At 43.1% G+C, this 17,758-nt stretch overlaps 1 protein-coding gene across 5 annotated transcripts in view; it reads left to right on the top strand.

Annotated features, from left to right (window-relative positions):
* Window positions 1-17,758, top strand: part of EEFSEC (eukaryotic elongation factor, selenocysteine-tRNA specific) — a 242,151-nt gene that overhangs the window by 63,943 nt on the left and 160,450 nt on the right. Inside the window, exon 1 of one of the 5 annotated variants that reach the window (XM_039874604.1) lies at window positions 4,929-4,965. The exons of the other annotated variants lie outside the window; for them this stretch is intronic. Coding sequence (XP_039730538.1) covers window positions 4,944-4,965 — 22 coding nt within the window. The 5' untranslated portion in view covers window positions 4,929-4,943. Of the gene's footprint in view, window positions 1-4,928; window positions 4,966-17,758 lie in introns of those variants that run through there. 5 annotated transcript variants of the gene reach the window in all.

The raw sequence follows: 17,758 nt of genomic DNA on the forward strand, positions 1-17,758 counted from the left end.
GGAGGATGACAGACAACTGAGTCAGCACTAGTCACTGCTCCCTTCTTCCCCGCTCACCCTGAGGAAGACCTCACATATCCCTCTCCCCTCTCCTTTGCTATTGTAGAAGGTGGTCTGGTGGCCAGGCATCCAGCCTTTACAGGGCTTTGGAGAGAAGAAGGGAAGGACAATGTCCAGCACTTTTCCTGTGTCCTGTCACTCTTTCACCAGATCTGATGTGAGGCCACTTTACAGACAAGGTGCTGGGCACAAAGGGGAAAGACATCATTTTCTTTGAACGTTAAGGGTTAATTTCTCATTTTAAATTGAGAGACCTAGTTCATCAACGCAAGAGGTTGACAGAAGTGGTTCTGACTCGGGATATACAGGGGACAGAACTCCACTTGGAGTTGGGCCAGGAGCTCAGGGACTGTGGAAATGCTCTGTGCCAGTGAGTGTGCTGAGAATACAAAGGAAATGTTTGTGGTCCGTTTAGAGTGAACATTTATTTCACCTTAGAGTAAATGGGGCCTAGGTAGGTGGATGAATTGAGACAGTCTGTGCAGTGAGCCACAGAACCAGTTGGGCTAGAGAGGGCCTAATAAGGGACAGTGTTTTCTATTCCTTGGGTGAGCCACATGTGCCATACTCTTGAGAAGATTGGGAACAGCTGTCTTGAGTTGTTGCAGTTGAGTCATATCTGGTCCATGCGCCAGAGATTGGCGCCTCTGGTCATTCCTTTCTTTTTCACAAAGTTCGAGGTGACTTGGCCTTCTCCCAAAGATCCTGGGGAACTGCATGCTCAGCATCCTCTGTGAGGCACTGGCAGCTGAGTCTTCCGTAGCCTCCTGCTGTGTCCTTTGTCCAGAATAGCCTCTTCCCTCAGCTTTCCAGCCTCTTCTCTTCCTTCAATTGCTAAATTCTCCTCTTGTGTGCTTACTTAGCAGAAACTTCTCATCTTGCTTTGATGAACTTGTCTGTGTTGATATTGCAGTTTGAGTGTCTGTCCACCAGACTGTGAGCTCCTTGAGGGCAGGGACTGGGTTAGATTTATCTCTGAAGCCTGGTACCCAGCCTAGGGGCAGCATAGAGATGTATGGAGTGGAACAGAATCAAACGTTTATTTCAGTGCCTGGGTAGCTGCTTTACAGGTACTGTATGAGGCATCTTGGAAATTAATAGTGGAGTGGGAGAGCCTGCAAGGTGGGCATGCTTGCCTGGGATGCTGGCCTGTCCTGGCCTGCCCTGCCCTGCCCTCTGTGCTGTTCCTGTGGTCACTTGCTCAGGCCTGGGCTTGCATGGTGGGCTTCACAGGGAAATGGGTTCCTGCTGCTCAGTCTGAAATGTGACCTGCCATGCCTTTTTTAGTCCCCTTCGTCTCCGTCCAGAAAAATGTCTAATTGTATCTTGAACTCATTTACATTGCTCGCTTCATTGGCCTCACTTGGCAGCTGAGGCCATATGCTAATTCCACTCTTTTCATGAAGGAATTCTGCTGATTTTACTTACTTTTTATGGTAGATTCCCCACCCTACTCTTTTTCTTCATTTTTTTTTTCCCTGCTTCCCCAGTAAAGTTTCCTAAGTCCACTCTCTTAGGCTCTGCGACTCTGCAAACTCTCGATGTCCTACTCGGTGGAGCTCTGAATGGGCCTTCCCTTCGAGTACCTTCAGCTGGGGTTGGTCAAGAATGCCTCACCTTGCTTTCTCTGCTTCAGAGGAGGGGCTCTCTGTGGCCTGGGGACCCATTTCTATAAGGCCTGTTTGTGTTTGAGGTCACAGTGACAACCATTGTTTCTCAAAATCAATGAGAGTGTGAGTCAGCTAGAGAGTTGCCCTGTTTTCCTGCCTCAAGCACCTTGTGAGGGATGGACCTCACTTCCATGGTGACAGAAGGGATATGAGACCAGGGGCTATTTAGATCTGCATCTGAGTCGCAAGGCTGCCCTTGCCAGCAGTGTGGCCTTGGATGGGTTTATTTTACCACCTCGAGTCTTAGTTTCTTCATCCGTAAAGTGGACATGTGAGGACCCACCTTCTTCGCAGAGGGGATTTGCTTGGTATCTTCCCCAAGTGGACGCAGCCCTTGATGTCCCCTGGGTTCTCTCTACAGGCCCTGGGCCACCTCATCTTCACAGAAACTAGGGCTCTGAGCTATGAGTGACTACTGTGTCCCACCACTGACCAGCTCTTTGGTCTTGGGCAGGTGATTTAACCTGTCTGTGCCTCGATACTTTCCTCTGCAAAGTAGGGGTGCTAATGATACTACCTACATCCTTGGACTGAATTAAATGAGCTAATGCATACAAAGCACTTAGGACAGTACTTAGCTCATAGGAAGCACCCATTAAATGTTAGCTATGAAGATAATGCTCATTTCTTATGGAAAGGGCTTACATCAAAGACTCAGTGAGGATAGGACAATGTCCTAGAGGAAATTCTGGCTTGGTGTCTCTGTGGTTTTCCTGCTTCATTCTTCCAAGAAAATCATTGTCTTAAGTTATTATTGGACTTTCTAGCTACTCGAAGTATTTTGAGACTCAGTATGGAGATCTATGCTTGAAACTAGTAAAAAACCCACCAGAGAGAAAATAATGTCAGACACTGGAGATTTTATGTGCATTGACTCCTTCAAACCTTATAACAGTCCTGTGAAGTAGGTACTTTTGTCACCCCTGGTTTTACACAGTGTTGCTGCACTGTGACTGCTGAACTAGGTGAGGGTCTCAGTCCAGAATGTTGGGGTATAGGAGTGCCAGCACTGCCTTTTCATCAGCCTAGAAGAGGCCAAGGCCAGGTGGAGAGAGAGCTTGCCCTGTGGCCCAGCGGGGGCCAGGTCTGAGGTTTGTCAGACTCCGAAGCCTGTGGCCTCCCTGCTCTAGCACTCTGGTGCCTGGAGACACCAGAGAGCCCATTGCCCTTTTCCTGCAGGACAAATCCTTCCTGGCATCTACCTTCTCCACCCCCATCAGGGCCAAAATATGGGACATAGGGACAAGAGGGGTTGGGACTGCCAAACTGCCAGAGCTCAGCAGACTGGTCCTGAGTGCTTTTCTGATTCAAACAGGTACCAGCCAATGAAGCTGGATGTTTATTCTATTTCTTCTAACTCTCCTTTCTAGAGAAAACTACCCCCAGAGGCCCCACACTTACCAGTTTTGGCTCACGGACATGTTTTATTTGGGCCATACAGTTTAAACATGTTTTTGAATTGGTTGTCTACAATTAAAAATTGGCACATTTCATATAATAATCTAGATTTTTGGCTTCTCTTGAAAAACTGGGAGATCTGTCAACTCCAGGCCCACATTCCTGTCTGGTCACATGGTCTGGAGCTGAGGAGAGACTGTCCCTATAGCTCTGGCATAGGAGTTTCCTTTCCCTATAGTTTTACACTTCATCTTGAGCCCCCTAAGCCCTGTAGGCTTTTATGTTGGATAACACTGTTTCCCACTGTCCCCATTTCAGGGCAGGCATTATCCAGTGCTAGAATTTGTGAGAAGTCCAAGAACACTGATAATTATTACTTCCATGATTAAGCACCTGCTGTGTGCCAGGCCCTGGGTTATGAGGTTTGCATGCATGGTCTGTGAGCCCCACACTCTCCTGTGAATAATATATGATCCCCATCTTGCAGATAGAAACACTGGGTCTCAGGTAGGTAAAGCCCTGGGACCAGGTCTCATTAGGCATGCAAGTAAGGGATGTGGAAGTGGGATCCAGTGCGTTCCCTGCAAAACTCTGTGTTTCCCCCTCCCCACACATCTGGCCCTCGTTCTCATGGTGACCAGCACATCTGCAGGTGTTCTCTTCACACTTCTCCATAGGAAGGAAATATGTATGTGCTCACAAACCCAGGGGCTGGCCTGCTCCTAGAGATAGAAAAACTCCTGGTAGAATTTCTTTCAGTTTCTTTTTGGGATCACAGGGTATCTTCAAGAGAAATCCTCTCTGGTGCCACTTCATGAAGAGGCCTGGTGGAGCAAAAATGGGCCTCAGATCAGGTAAACTCATATTTGGCTCCTGGCTCCACTATGTTCTAGCTGTAGGAGCTGTGCAGTCCTTGAATTGCACTGTCCCATGCACCCTTCCTCTTCTGCTTCCTTCCCCTCTCCCCATTTCTCCTTTCTCCCCTTCTCCTTCTCTCTACCCTCCATCCTTTCTTTCCTCCTCTCCTCCTTGCCGTCTTCCCTCTCACTTAATGAGCACTTATTGTGGACTGAACAGTTTCTAACTCTTCTGAGCCTCAGATTTATCACATATAAATGGGCTATTGCCTGGCACAGTGGCCAGCAAAGTTTAGATCTTTGATAATTGGTAGCCACAATTATGAACAATGAGACTTTCTCGTTGATTTTCACAATGGAAATCACAGGGCCCTAGAGTTACAGAGTTTTAGTGAAAAGTATTGACTTAAAAAGTATCATTTTCCCCAAGGCACCTTGATAAAAGCATTAGAAAGACCTGGGATAATGCTGGGCCCTTCTTTTCCTATTGATCAGGTACTTCTTTGTTCCAAGCACTGCGTTAGGTACAGCACTTAACTTCTTAAAAGGTTAGTAGTTTGACTAACTACTTGACTAACCCCCATCTCCATTTTATAGATGAAGAAACAGGCTCAAAGAGATTATGTTTTTCATGAAAGACACACCAACTGGTTAATGGAGCAGAGGTCCAAACTTGAGCTGACCCTCCACAAAGCTTGTGCTCTTCACTCTCTGCTGTGTAGGGCCTGACCATGACTTCTGCCCTGGAATCCAAGTGGACCCAGCATGTTAAGTAACCATGTAACAAAGATTCGGGAATTCTCTGTTCCCCTGTAAAGTCCTGTTGTTCCTCTTCGATCAGCAAGTCCTAATGTTTAATCGGTTTTGCTAGGGAGAGTTCCCTGGTGTCATTCTGAGATTCTGAGCTTCCTCTTATACCCTCTCCTGGCTGAAAAAACTGTGAGGGACTGGGTAGCCCATGGACAGGGTCTCTTTCCCAGGTGAGTTGTGATTTTGGTACTCTCAGACATCACTGACTGCGAAGTTTACTTAGACCCCCCTAGGACAGGTTTTCTTCATAATTTACATTCCCATGTCCACCTCTTACTGTTCTGTCCAGAAGTTATTGCATCCATATTTGGTGATTTGTCTCTGTTTCTCTCCCCCACACCTGAGGTGTCTGCCAAAATCCTGTATAATTTGTGTCATCTCCCAAGCTGTTACAGTATATGAGGGCCCAGGATAATTTAGTTACTTTTGAAAAAAGATTCTTAGCAAAAGTAAAAAAGGAGGGGAAGTTTTTATACTCACTGCATGAAATAGACAATATTTCCTGAAACAGGAGATATGAACCTCAAAGAATTTAAAATAAAACATTCATTTTATTATTTTTTTAAAGAAGGAAAATGAGGGAAAAAAAGTAGAATAGTCAGTCTTTTTATCCTAAGTACAGATGAAATTGATTAAACCTTAAAGACTGGCCTCCGCACACCCGGTTTATTAATTGAAGAATTTCCTCTTACCCAGAATGGGAAGTTCACATTAAAATTGAGCTTGCCCCTGAATGGCAGTGACACTTGAGAACTCAACATTTTCCACAATCCTATTTTCTCTTCAGTGCTAGAGGAAATCCTAAAATGGTTAAAAGTGGGGGAGGGGGATTGACGGGAGAGAGCAGAAACCATACATTTTAAGGAAGCCTTCTTCCATTTCCTTGTAAAGCATGAAATCAAATTACAGCTCATGGCCCACAATTATTTTATTTCTACATTTTAAATTCCATTTTCTGCTCTTTTCACTGCTCTTGAACAGGAGTTGTGCTGTTATGCAAAGTCAGCTGAAAAGATTACCCCAGATAGACTATGACAGTAGCTTAAAGAAGCAAAAGGCAAACTGCCTGTTGAGGTTGGGGACAGAAGACAGAGGTGGCTACTACCCCATTTGGCCTTTGACCTGTAAAGGCATGGATACCTCTGCTCTTCCTGTAATGCCCGAACCTGCCTCTGCTTCTCTCCTGAGGAGGGCACTGGCAGTGGTGTTAACTCTGGAGCCTTCTTAATTGCTGGCCTGCAGTGGGTGTCCTGTGATTAATACTCCTGCTTGACAGGGTCAGAAGGTCACACCTTTTCCAATTGCCCACCCAGTCTCTCCCATTTTGTTAAAGAGAAAGGCTGAATTTAGTGCTAATATTTCTTTTACTGGCTCTTGTTGATCTCTTTTTTACAGAGAGCAGGCCTCAGGCTCAAAGCTTCAGCATTTGATAACATTGCATCACATTGTTTTGTCTTTTTCTTTTATCTTTACAGTTAACTTCTTATGGCAATTAATGCATTTATTTTGGTATAAAGTTCTTTTTAATGTAAATGTATTTGGGTCTAAAAAATGACTTGATTTAAACATACATAAATAAGTGCTAGTAAAGATAGTATCCAGGGATATGGCAGCAATCACAAAGTGGTATAAGGATGGGAACCCTGGTTTAATTCATACTCCCTCCCTGAGGCAAGACACACTGTTCTGAAGACCTTGGGGAAAGAGCTCTTTAATTCTGTCTGTAGTTATCCATCCTTATCTTTACTAATCCTACCTCTCAGGAAGTTCTCTTCCAGGTCTACCTGAATTAGCTGTGTGACTGTGGGAGAATCACTTCAAATCTCTCCAAGTCTCAGTTTCTTCATCTGTGAATAATAATAAATACCTCCTTCCTGGGCTGTTGTCAAGATTAATCGAAATAATTCTTAGACTCTCAATAAATGTTAATTCTCTTTTCTCCTTTCCTCAACTCCCTGACCCTTTAGTTATATTTTTTCTTTCATTTGAAACAATTTCAAGCTTAAAGAAAAGTTTCAGTAGTATGGAAAATTCCCATATACCCTTCACTCTTTAATTATCTTCCTGACTGTTCTCAAGTATGCACCCAGACTTAGGAGTCGCTCTCTAGCAAGCCTGACCACAGTTGGCTGTGGCGTGAGGGCAAGTCTTATAGAAGGATGAAACATCATTCGTGTTCATGAGAGATATTGGTCTGTAGGTTTTTTTTTGTGTGTGTTATCTTTACCAAGTTTTGAAACATCATTGACAGAATATCTTTATGTCCTTTAAACAAACATTATTGGGTGTCTACCTCCATCTCTCTTCTGCCTCCAGTGTTGGATTGTCAATGGATTGTAGGATCAATCCAACCTCTTTACTGTTTCCTAACAGGAGAGATGCACACTGAGAATGGTGCCTGAGATGATTTTATATGTGCGCAGGCATGGCATTAAGGGATGCTAACCACAGTAGGAAAGTTATTCCCTCTTCGAAGTTCTTTAAATCCTTGGATTCTGTTAAGGAGAAGGTCTCTGGTGTCTGGAGCTTTAACACTTCTCTCAATATTGCAAGCTCAGGAGTCTGTCCAGAATTTAGTAGCAGTGTTTTCTTTTTCTTATACTTTTTAAAAAAAAATCTTTTACTTGTGGTAAATAATACTGGTTTTCCAGTGATATAAAACTTTCTTTTAAAAATATGTTTTTTTATCATAAAAAAAATCCAATTAAAAATGGTCAAAGACCTGAACAGATACTTCTCCCAAGAAGACATACAAATGGCCAACAGACATATACTTCTCCCAAGAAGACATACAAATGGCCAACAGACATATGAAAAGATGCTCAACTTCATTAGCTATTAGGGAAATGCACATCAAAACCACAATGAGATACTACCTCACACCTGTTAAAAAGTGGCTGTCATCAACAGGACAAATAATAACAAGTTTTAGAGAGGTTGTGGGGAAAAAGGAACCCTCATATGCTGCTGGTGGGAATGTAAATTGATACAGCTACTATGGTAAACAGTATGGAGGGTCCTCAAAAAAAACCTAAGAATAGAAGTACCATATGACCCAGCAATCCCTCTTCTGGGTATTTGCCCCTCAAACTTGAAAACATTTATCTACAAAGATATGTGCACCCCAATGCTCATAGCAGCATTGTTCACAGAGGCCAGGACATGGAACCAAAGTGTCCACTGATAGATGACTAGATAAAGAAGATGTGGTACATATTTACAATGCAATATTACTCAGCCATTAGAAAAGATGAAATACTACCATTTGTGACAATGTGGATGGATCTTGAGATTATCAGGCTAAGTGAAATAAATCAGAAAAAAATTTGAGAACCATATGATTTCACTCATATGTGGGATATAAAACTAAAAATAACAAACGAACACGACAAACAGACTCATGGACGTGGACAGTAGATTTGTGGTTACCAGAGGGAAGGGGGAAGGGGGGAGGTACATAGGGGTAAAGGGGGTCAAATATTTGGTGGTAGAAGGAAATTTAACTTTGGGTGGTGAATACATAATGCAGTATGCATATGATGTATTGTTGAATAGTACACTTGAAACCTATTTGATTTTATTGACCAAAGCCACCCCAATAATTTTAATTAGAAAAAAAAGGATAAGTAGCCCGAGGTCATACAGCTAGTACGTGGTGGAGCTTGGTATTCAAATCCTAGCAGATTAGGACATGTGGCACCTCTTTGTCCTTATTCTGGATTGGGGCCGAAGAAGTAGCCACTATCTGGATCATTCCAGCAAAGGTCGTGGTGGGTCTGGGACTGGCAGTTAAATCTCCCCACCCCAATTCATTGGCAAGAACTTCTCACAAAATCCCACCCAACCAGGAAATATAATCCTTCTATGTGCCCAGAAAGTAGCAAGCCAGAAATAGTTGGTAAAACATGACTACCACAATTTGCCTTTTCAATAACAAAAAATATGATTTACTCTCCTTCCTGCAGGCAAAATATGCTCATCTTCTCCCCAAGGGAGATGACCCAAATGTCCCATAAATCATGGTTTTCAAGCTCAAAGTCCAGGATGTAATAGGTGATTTGTGCTGGTCTCCATATCAGGCCTGGATGCACATTACAAAACTATACACACCCAAAATGCAGCATCTAACCTACATCTAAACCACAAAACACTCATAGCACTCTCATTCAGAAAGGGAAATAAAATAATAATAATAATAAATGGTTTTTGACTTAGTAATATATGTACATCGTTCAAAACTTAAAAGGTTTGTGTGGATCTCTGATTAATATGCCATACGGCCGAGGCTGGTGTGTCGTATGCCAACTATAATTGAAAAAAAAAGCTCATTGAATTGTACAGTGTAAATGCAGGCAACTAGTTATCTATTATATTTCAATAAAGATGAAAAGAAAAACTTAAAAGGTAACAAAGTGTAGACAAGAAGTGGATCTTCCTTGTACCCCAGTCCCTGCTTACCTAGTTTACTTCCCCAGAGTCAAACTGCTGTGACCATTTTCTTCCAAAAATTCCACGGACAGTGATTTCAGGCATATACTTTCTCATGCAAAATCTGTAGGAATGGCAGTATACTGTGCATACACTTTTGGCAAGAGTTCCACTCAGGGAATATAGAGCCACTCTGTACTTTTTAGTAGCTGTATAATATTCTATTATGCGGATGAACTGAAATGTAGGTAACTGCTTTCCTCCTGATGGGCTATCAGGCTGGCCCCATGTAATTGCTGTTGCAAACATGGTGCAGTGATGTCCTTGTATGTGGCTTCTTTGCATGTAGGATGTGGCTGGGTCACAGAGTGTGTATTTGTACCTTTGATGGCTTTTGCCAGAATGGCCTCCAAAAGAGATTTTGTTAGCATACGTCCTAAATGGACAGGATTGTCCGTCTCCCCCCCTCCTTAGCAGCAGGGGTTACTAAATGTTTTGAGGGATGACATAGTCTCTGGAGCTGCAGTTGACTTTGAATTCTAGTCCCTCATTCCGGTCCTTTGACCTCATTTCCTCATCTCTACATGGGGGTCATGCTGCAGGATCTGTCTGGAGATCTCCTGGTGTGTGTGTGTAACCAGCTGCACCTTTTATTATGGTCATGATTATTTTGTCAGCCCATTAGGTGAAAACTATAATCTCACTAGTTTCAGTTTCCATCTTTCTTGTTATATGTCTGAGCTATTTGTGAATCTTTTCTTTGCCCTTGCTTCCTATCTGACTTCCCTCAAGCTACCCTGGCCTCCTTGCTGGACATCCATAGGGTCTTTGCACTAGCCCCTCCCTCTGCCTAGAATGCTCTTTCTCGGGCTAACTCCCAGCCACGTCATCTGAGTCCTAGCTCAAATGTCTCCTTCTCCGTGAGGCCAGTTTATTTAAAATTACAGCTCACCTGCCTCATACATTCCTGAGACTTCTTTTCCTGCTCTGCTTTTCTCCAAGACACTTGTCATCTTCTCTCCTTCTGTGAGATTCACATATTATGTGTATTGTGTGCTTTTGGCCTTAACTCACTGGCCAGTGAGCCCCACTTGTAAAGGGTAGGAGTTGTTGCCTGTTCTCATCACTGAAGTTCTGGCAAGGAGGACGGGCTCAGTGAATGTGTTGAGTGTGACCTGTCTGTTGATATTGTTTCTATTTTTGAATGGATTGTTGCTCTTTTTATTATCAGTTTGAAGAAGCTTTTAAAATAAGGAAAGTAGTCCTTTGTGGATGGTGTACATTTTAAGCTTCTTTCCCCAGTCATCTTTGGCCTTTATCATTTGTTTTCTATACAGAAATGTTTGATTTTTATGATGTTAAATTTCTCTGTCTTTCCTTTCTTTAAAAAAATGTGTTTCTAGGTTTTGTATCTTACCTAGGTATTTTTTACTTTTAAGATTATGGAAAATGCTATATCGTGTGTTTTCTCCCAGTACTTTCCTAGTTTTATATTTTTATGTTTAAAAGTTTAATCCATTTTGAATTCATTTTCATGTGATGTATAAAGTAGAGATTCAAGTTTAGTTTTATCTAGGCGGCTACCCACTGTCCCTGTATCACCATTGTGTGCTTTTTCCCATTTACAGATGTGGACAGGAAGGCTCAGAGAAGGAAGATTACTTACCCAGTAAGCCTCATTCTGCACCATGGCCTTCTCTCAGCTCTGTAGGTGTTTTGCCACAGGTCTCCAGTATTTACTGTGCTTTGGCTTTTCTTTCTTTTTGGCAGAGTCTGGTACTTCTGTTTGTTGATGATCATGTCTGCAGTTATTTATTTTTTTCCTTGGTTCCTTACACGAGCTCTCTTTCTTGTTTCCCCTGTTCCTGCACCACTAACATCGCTCCCATTGTTCTCCTCCTGGGTTTCTTTCTTTTTTAATTAAATTTATTGGGAGTGACAATGATTAATAAGATTATATGTTTCAAGTGTACAATTTTATAATACATCATCTATATATTGCATTGTGTGCTCATCACCCAAAGTTTAGTCTTTTTTCGTCACCATATATTTGACTTCCTTTATCCTCTTCAACCTCCTGCCTCCCTCTGGTAACCACCATACTGTTGTCTGTGTCAGTGAGTTTTTTGTTTGTTTGCTTTGTTTATTTGTTGTCTGTGCCAATGAGTTTGTTTTTTTGGTTTGTTCATTTGTTACTTTCTCTTTCATATCCTACATAGGAGTGAAATCATGGTTCTTGTCCTTTTCTGTCTGACTGATTTTGGCATGATACTCTCAGGATCTATCCATGTTGTCACAGATGGCAGTATTTCATCTTATGGCTGAGCAATATTCCATTGAATATATGTTCCATATCTTCTTTATCTAATTTTGTTTTCATGTCTTGGATACTGTGACTAATGCTGTCGTGAATATAGGGGTACATATATTTTTACAAATGAACGTTTACCCAGAAGAGGGATTGCTGGGTCACATGGTAGTTCTAGTTTTAATTTTTTGAGGAACCTCTATACTGTTCTTCATGGTGGCTGTACCAGTTTACATTCCTTCCAGCAGTATATGAGGGTTCCTTTACCTTCACATCCTCTCTAACACTTATTTCTTGTCTTATGGATTATAGCCATTCTAACAGATGTGAGGTAGTTTCTTATTGTGGTTTTGATTTGCATTTCCCTTTTAGCTAGTGAAGTTGAACATCTTTTCATATTGTCTATTGGCCATTTGTATGTCTTCTTGGAAATAGCGTCTGTTCAGGTGCTCTGCACATTTTTAAATTGAATTGTTTTTCTGTCGTTCAGTTGTATAAGTTCTTTATATATTTTGGATATTAGCTCCTTATAGGAGATATTGTTTGCAAATATCTTCTCCCATTCATTTGGTTGCCTTTTTGTCTTATTGATGGTTTGTTTTGCCATACAGAAGCTAGTTTGATATAGCCCCATTCATTTATTTTTGCTTTTACTTCTCTTGCCTTTGGGGTCAAATTCATAAAATTCTGTCTTAGACCAAGGTCCATAGGTTTAGTACTTATGTTTTTTTCTATGTAGTGAATTGTTTCAGGTCTTATATCTAGACCTTTGATCCATTTTGAGTTAATTTTTGTGTATGGTGTCAAATAGCAGTCTACTTTCATTTTTTCTGCATGTGGCTTTTCAGTTTTCTTCCTAGGTTTCTTTAGGTGGCAAAAAATGCCTCTTTCACTCCTTCCTGAAGGACCCTCTGGTTTTGGATGCGTTCTAGAGGACACTGACAGTTTGCCTTTGCACCCTGTCTGCTCTCCTTCCCATCCTCTGGCCTTTTCATCTGCTCTTTGGGATGCTATAGGGTTCCCAGGAGATTCAGGAGGCAGCTGGCACTAGACAAAACAGAAATTTTAAAGTCAGACAGCCCTAGATTCTAACCCTGTCTCTGCTGTTTACTATCGTGTGACCAGACCTCAAATATCTTTTTATTAAAATGGGAGAGTCTCCACATGGGGTTGTGGTGAAGGTCAGAGCTAACACGCATTAAGCAGAAGTCAGAAGCTTATATTCTGTCAAGAATCAGGCTAGTAGTAAAAATGCCAGGGTATCAGGCAACAAGGAGTTGTGGGGACCAGAATAAAATTGAGAATATATCACTGATCTCAAGGGGCAGCTGCTCTTCAGCCATGTCAGATGCAGGCTCAGTGTTGTCACATCTGCTGACTTGTAAAGATTTTTATATGCCCTCTTTTGAATTGTGTCGGCAGTGTGTTCATATTCTCAGAGGCACTGTGCAGGTTAAATAACACCCTTTTTTCGAGCCTGTGCATCTTTGAGTGTCAGTTCGCAACCAATGATATGAAATCCGAAGCCCAGGGCTTGGCTCCAAGCCAGCTCCTAGTCCATGGTGGCTCTCGTTTAGAGTGTGGCCACATCTTTTGAGTTTCTTTTCAGTCAAGCAGCATGCTGTTTCTACTGGTTGCTAGGTGAGCTTGTTATCTACAGTATTTGAAATGTCCGAAATATGTTCTTCTGATCCATTTGGTGATGTGGCATATCATTTACCTAGAAAACAGGAAGCTGGAGTTTCGTTGTTAATGTGTCCTGTGACCTCGACGTCCAGGTTCTCCTGCTCAGGTTCTCCTGGCTGGTCTGGTGGAATTCAGCAGGATGTTTGTAGGCCAGTTTAAAACAATAAGGATTTCCTGCCCATTGGTGAGCACAGTGCTCCAGGCTGTTGACTGGTACCCACCAAAGACCCCTGTGATGGGCTTATGGGATACCAGTGGATTTGGGGGAGGGCTTGTTACTATTAATACCACATTGCTGTTAATAGTCTTCCTCCTCTTTCTCCTGTAAATGGTATGGGGCCTTTTGTATATGTGAATCATAGGGAAAGAGATGGCTACTTTTTGGACTTTTACTATGCTGGACATTGTGACACAAATACTAATTCTGATAGCTCTCTTAATGTGCGCCAAATGCTGTGCTAGGTAGCACCTTCCTTGCTCCTTAACATGTTTTCTCTGGCATCAGCATTCTACAGAAGAGGAATCCAGGCTCCAAGAGGTGAACAGGTATACTTGCCTAAGGCTGCACAGCTGGCAGAGGTGGAACTGTGCCTCCACTGGCCTGTCCTGCTGGCGCCCGGGCTTCTGCTTCTACTGCCTCTCCATGTACCTGCTAGGGCACTAGAGGTAGGCTTACTGAATTATTGCCACATTCTTTCTGCTGCAGGGCAGCAACCCTCTCCACAGGGTCCCTTGCTTACATGCCCCAAAGCAAAATCTACCATCAGTCTTGGCTGTCTCCTATCTTCATATCTGAGATTCCAATGAGGTCAATAGATATCAACATGGAGTTATCATCCCTGTTTTACAGATGAGGAACTGGAGCTCAGAAAAGGTAAATAGCATTATGGAACTGTCCTCCCTCTGAAGCTGTTCATGAAAATGACTGTCTCTGGTAAGAAGGAGAGTCAAGGTCCCTGGAGGAGGCTCCAGGGACCAGGGCCTCCTATGGCCTTTTGGTCCCCCACCAGAGTATCTGGGCCTGGCCAGGGTCTCCAGCCTCTTGAACTCATAGCACATCCTGCAGTGAATGAAGCAACTCTGACAATAGTGTAGCAGCATGGGACAGAGTGAATGTTTGATGTCAGGTGAGGGAGGCGAGGGTGAAGAGAAGGGATAGCTGGCAGTGTGTGCAAGTCAGACACGCTTTGCCAGGTAGGGGCCCAGGGCCTGACCACTCCCCTGCTCGTTCTCCTCCCCTGGCCCCTACTCCAACAGCATTCTCAGTTTTACGTCCACATGTGTCTTCCTGGGGCTGCCTGGACTAGTGGCAACAGCTGGGCCCTGAATGCTGAGGCTGAGCCAGAGCTGAGAGCTTGGCTCAACACTGACAGCTGTAATTGCAGCTTTTACTTACTGAAGGCCCAGCAGGCCCTGCCCTGTGATTCTCTCCAAACCTTTTGCAGGAGGCACCTTTGTTTATACTCTAATTTACAGACGAGGAAATCCAGACCCTGGTAGGAGTATGATTTGGATGCCTGGCTAGGAGCCCCCGAGCCCTGGTCTTGCCTCTTCCTCCCACTTGGCCCCCAGCTCCCTGACTGCCTGACCCTCTTTGCTAAGCCCCTTCTATTTTCAGATCCTTTGATTCTGTGGTGAGTAGGGTGGAGTGGGCATCCCTGGTGCACAGTTGCACCCTCTTCTGAACCAGTAGGAATTCAAGAGGGAAACTCCATGGTCACCCTACTTTGGGAACAATCTCAGAGGGAGGAAAACTAAAATGTACAAAACCACCACACACTTGAATGGATTCTCTTTAAGGGAACAGAATGATGGAAGTCTTGACACCTCATGGCAGAGATTCAGGGGTGGGACAGCTGAACCTGTTGGAGTCTGACTAATGCTGGGTTCTCACTCTAGCTGGATGGCTTGGGGCAAATTATTTAACCTACCTCAGCCTTAGTCTTCTTGCCCATAAAATGGAGAGGCAAGCAATACATTGAATAAATACATATAGATGGTAGCAGTAATGGTGGTGCCTGGAATTATAGAGCTGCAGCCTCTCCTTCCACTGGGCTCTGAAGAGCTACACTCTGAGGGAGACCCCTGACACATGCTCTGCTATCCTGCAGCATCCACAGGGGATGGCACACGTGCCCCTGCCCACATACAGAGAAGATGTTCCACTCTAGACAGAAGATTGCTGCTCAGGGATTCAGAGTACTGTGGTAGAAAGAAGTACGTGGCTTAGGTTCACATCACTCCAACTGAGTCCTTGTTCCTTGACCTCAGTTTGGTCACTTCACTTCTCCGAGCCTTTGTTTTCTCATCTGTGGTACCCATATTGCAGAGTTGAAATGCAGTTAAAATGAGATGAAGATGTATAGAACACCACAACGCATGCCACAGCAGGGGTTGTAGAAGGAAAAACAATCATAATAGCTAACGTTGTTGAGGATTTCTTGTGTCCCAGGTGCTTCTCTAAACCCTTTCCGTATATTACCTCATTTAACTTTACAGCCGTCCAGTGACTTGTCCTATCATTGTCCTCCTTATACAGATGAGGAAGATGAGGCACATGAAGATTCAATGCATTTAGCAAATGATTCTAACAATAGTAGGATGTAAATTGCCACTGCAGTTTTATAATAATGAGATATTTCTATTATATCATTTATTAAATATTTAATAAGTCACTGGTTAAAAATACATTTTTCTTTATTTTAAATTTAATATGATTTCTCCTTTTTTGGAGGCCCATAGCTTTTGATTAAAAATCAAATTTTGATTAGCTATCTGATTTTGTGGTTGTCAAAATATAAAGTTTTACATCCTGCTTCTCTAGCTGAAACTCTTTTTCTAAATATACTTTTTTTTTTTAGTACCAGAAGGAAAATTATATCTCACAGATACTTATGCTTTGTTAAATGCTGACCTTTGTAAGTTTTTCTTTATTTTCATTTTTGAAATGATTAAGATATATAATCTACAGAATTGGAAAGTATAATTTTAAAAAGTACTGAGAAACTTTAACCCATGTTACAATTATTCTGCAGATCTTTAAAGGATTCTATAGTCAGTACAACCAGATGAAAAGCTCTGATAGACTGAGAAATATAGAGGGTCGTTTGTACACTGCAAGTTTTTGACTTGTGTTTCCCACCCACTGGCTCACTCTGTTCCTCTGGTCTCAGAACGATTTCCTCCCCTGGGTTCATGGGAATTGAGAAGGACACTGTTTGATTCATTCTGTGGAAATACTAGGGATTTTGAAAAAGACAAGACGGGCCAGTTATGTCACTTCCTGTTGTATGATCAAAAGTTTGATGAAGAAATGGGAGTAACTGAGAGCTGCTGCCAGGCAGTGGGAAGTTGCCTGATACTGACCCTGGTTTCTAGTTGTGCCCTAGTTCTCAGTGGGGCCAGTCAAATCGTTGTGACCTCTGGTCTCTTTAGAAGTCCCTAATGTTGGATATGCTATAGCAGTTTGCACAAGAGCCTGGTCTTTTGGAGCAGAGCTGTATGCCCCCTGCAACAAAGGCGGTTTGTAGATGCTAGAGTGAGGCCGCAGAGGAAAGCCCCACGGGCCTCGGAGGGTTTGGTTCTCATCTGCACTTATATTTCTGGGTTTGTGAGTTCAGTTTCATTTCCTATCCCCAGGATCCCAATAGGCATCAGAAGGGAGATGGGCTAAATACTTGGAATACATCATCCTTCCCCTCCAGCCACCAAGCCAAGACATGGCACTCCCACAGTTTTATATACTAATAGGAAATTGAATCTCAGAGAAAAGGAACAGATTTCTGGTAAAGAAAGTGGATGATATGGGGGGAGCTGTTTGCTCAGTAAGTCCAACAAAGGTTGATTAAGTTTGTGTGGAGCTGGGTCTTGTGCTGGTTGCTGCAAATACAGATTAAAACTCAGCCTTAGTCAGTGAGCAATCAGTGTGGGGTTGGGTGGGGAGGAAGGGCCAGGGCAAGTGGAGAGCAGGAGCAAAAGCAAGGCAGGGAAGGGGTGAGAATTAGCATGAGATGTGCCTTGATTCTCAGTATAAAGTAGAGGCTGGGTAAAGATTGTGGGCGAGGAGGCTAGAGAGAGGTTGGTTCCATGTGCAAGGACAGGTTGTGTGTGGCATGTGGGTAAGAACAGGCACCAGAGTTCAGATCTCTTCTCTACTCCCTATTTGCCGAAGAACCCAGGACAGTTGCCTCACTTCTCTAAGCTCAATTTCCTCATATGTAAATCGGGTCAATAATAATTTGGGTGAGGTAAGGGATGGCTTTTAGGTTCTAGAAGGAGCCAAGGTAGCTGGAATTACTCTTGAGACAAGGTCTTTAAGTCATCCATGGGGTAGAGTAGCCTTGGCTCTGTGGGTGCAGTTTGCTTACCAGAGTTTGGGGCCATGGGGCCAAGTATAGGGGCCATTCTACTGTAAAATCTTTGTGGAGAACAACATGCAAGCTGAGAACCCAGAGTGTTCCTCTTCACCATTCACCTGCAGGCTCTGTCCCATCCTACTGCTGCAGAACCTGGCCACATAGCCCTGTAATTGGTGACAGGTT

This window comes from Pteropus medius, unplaced genomic scaffold, assembly GCF_902729225.1.
Source record: "Pteropus medius unplaced genomic scaffold, Ma_sr-lr_union100, whole genome shotgun sequence".
Lineage (NCBI taxonomy): Eukaryota > Metazoa > Chordata > Mammalia > Chiroptera > Pteropodidae > Pteropus > Pteropus medius.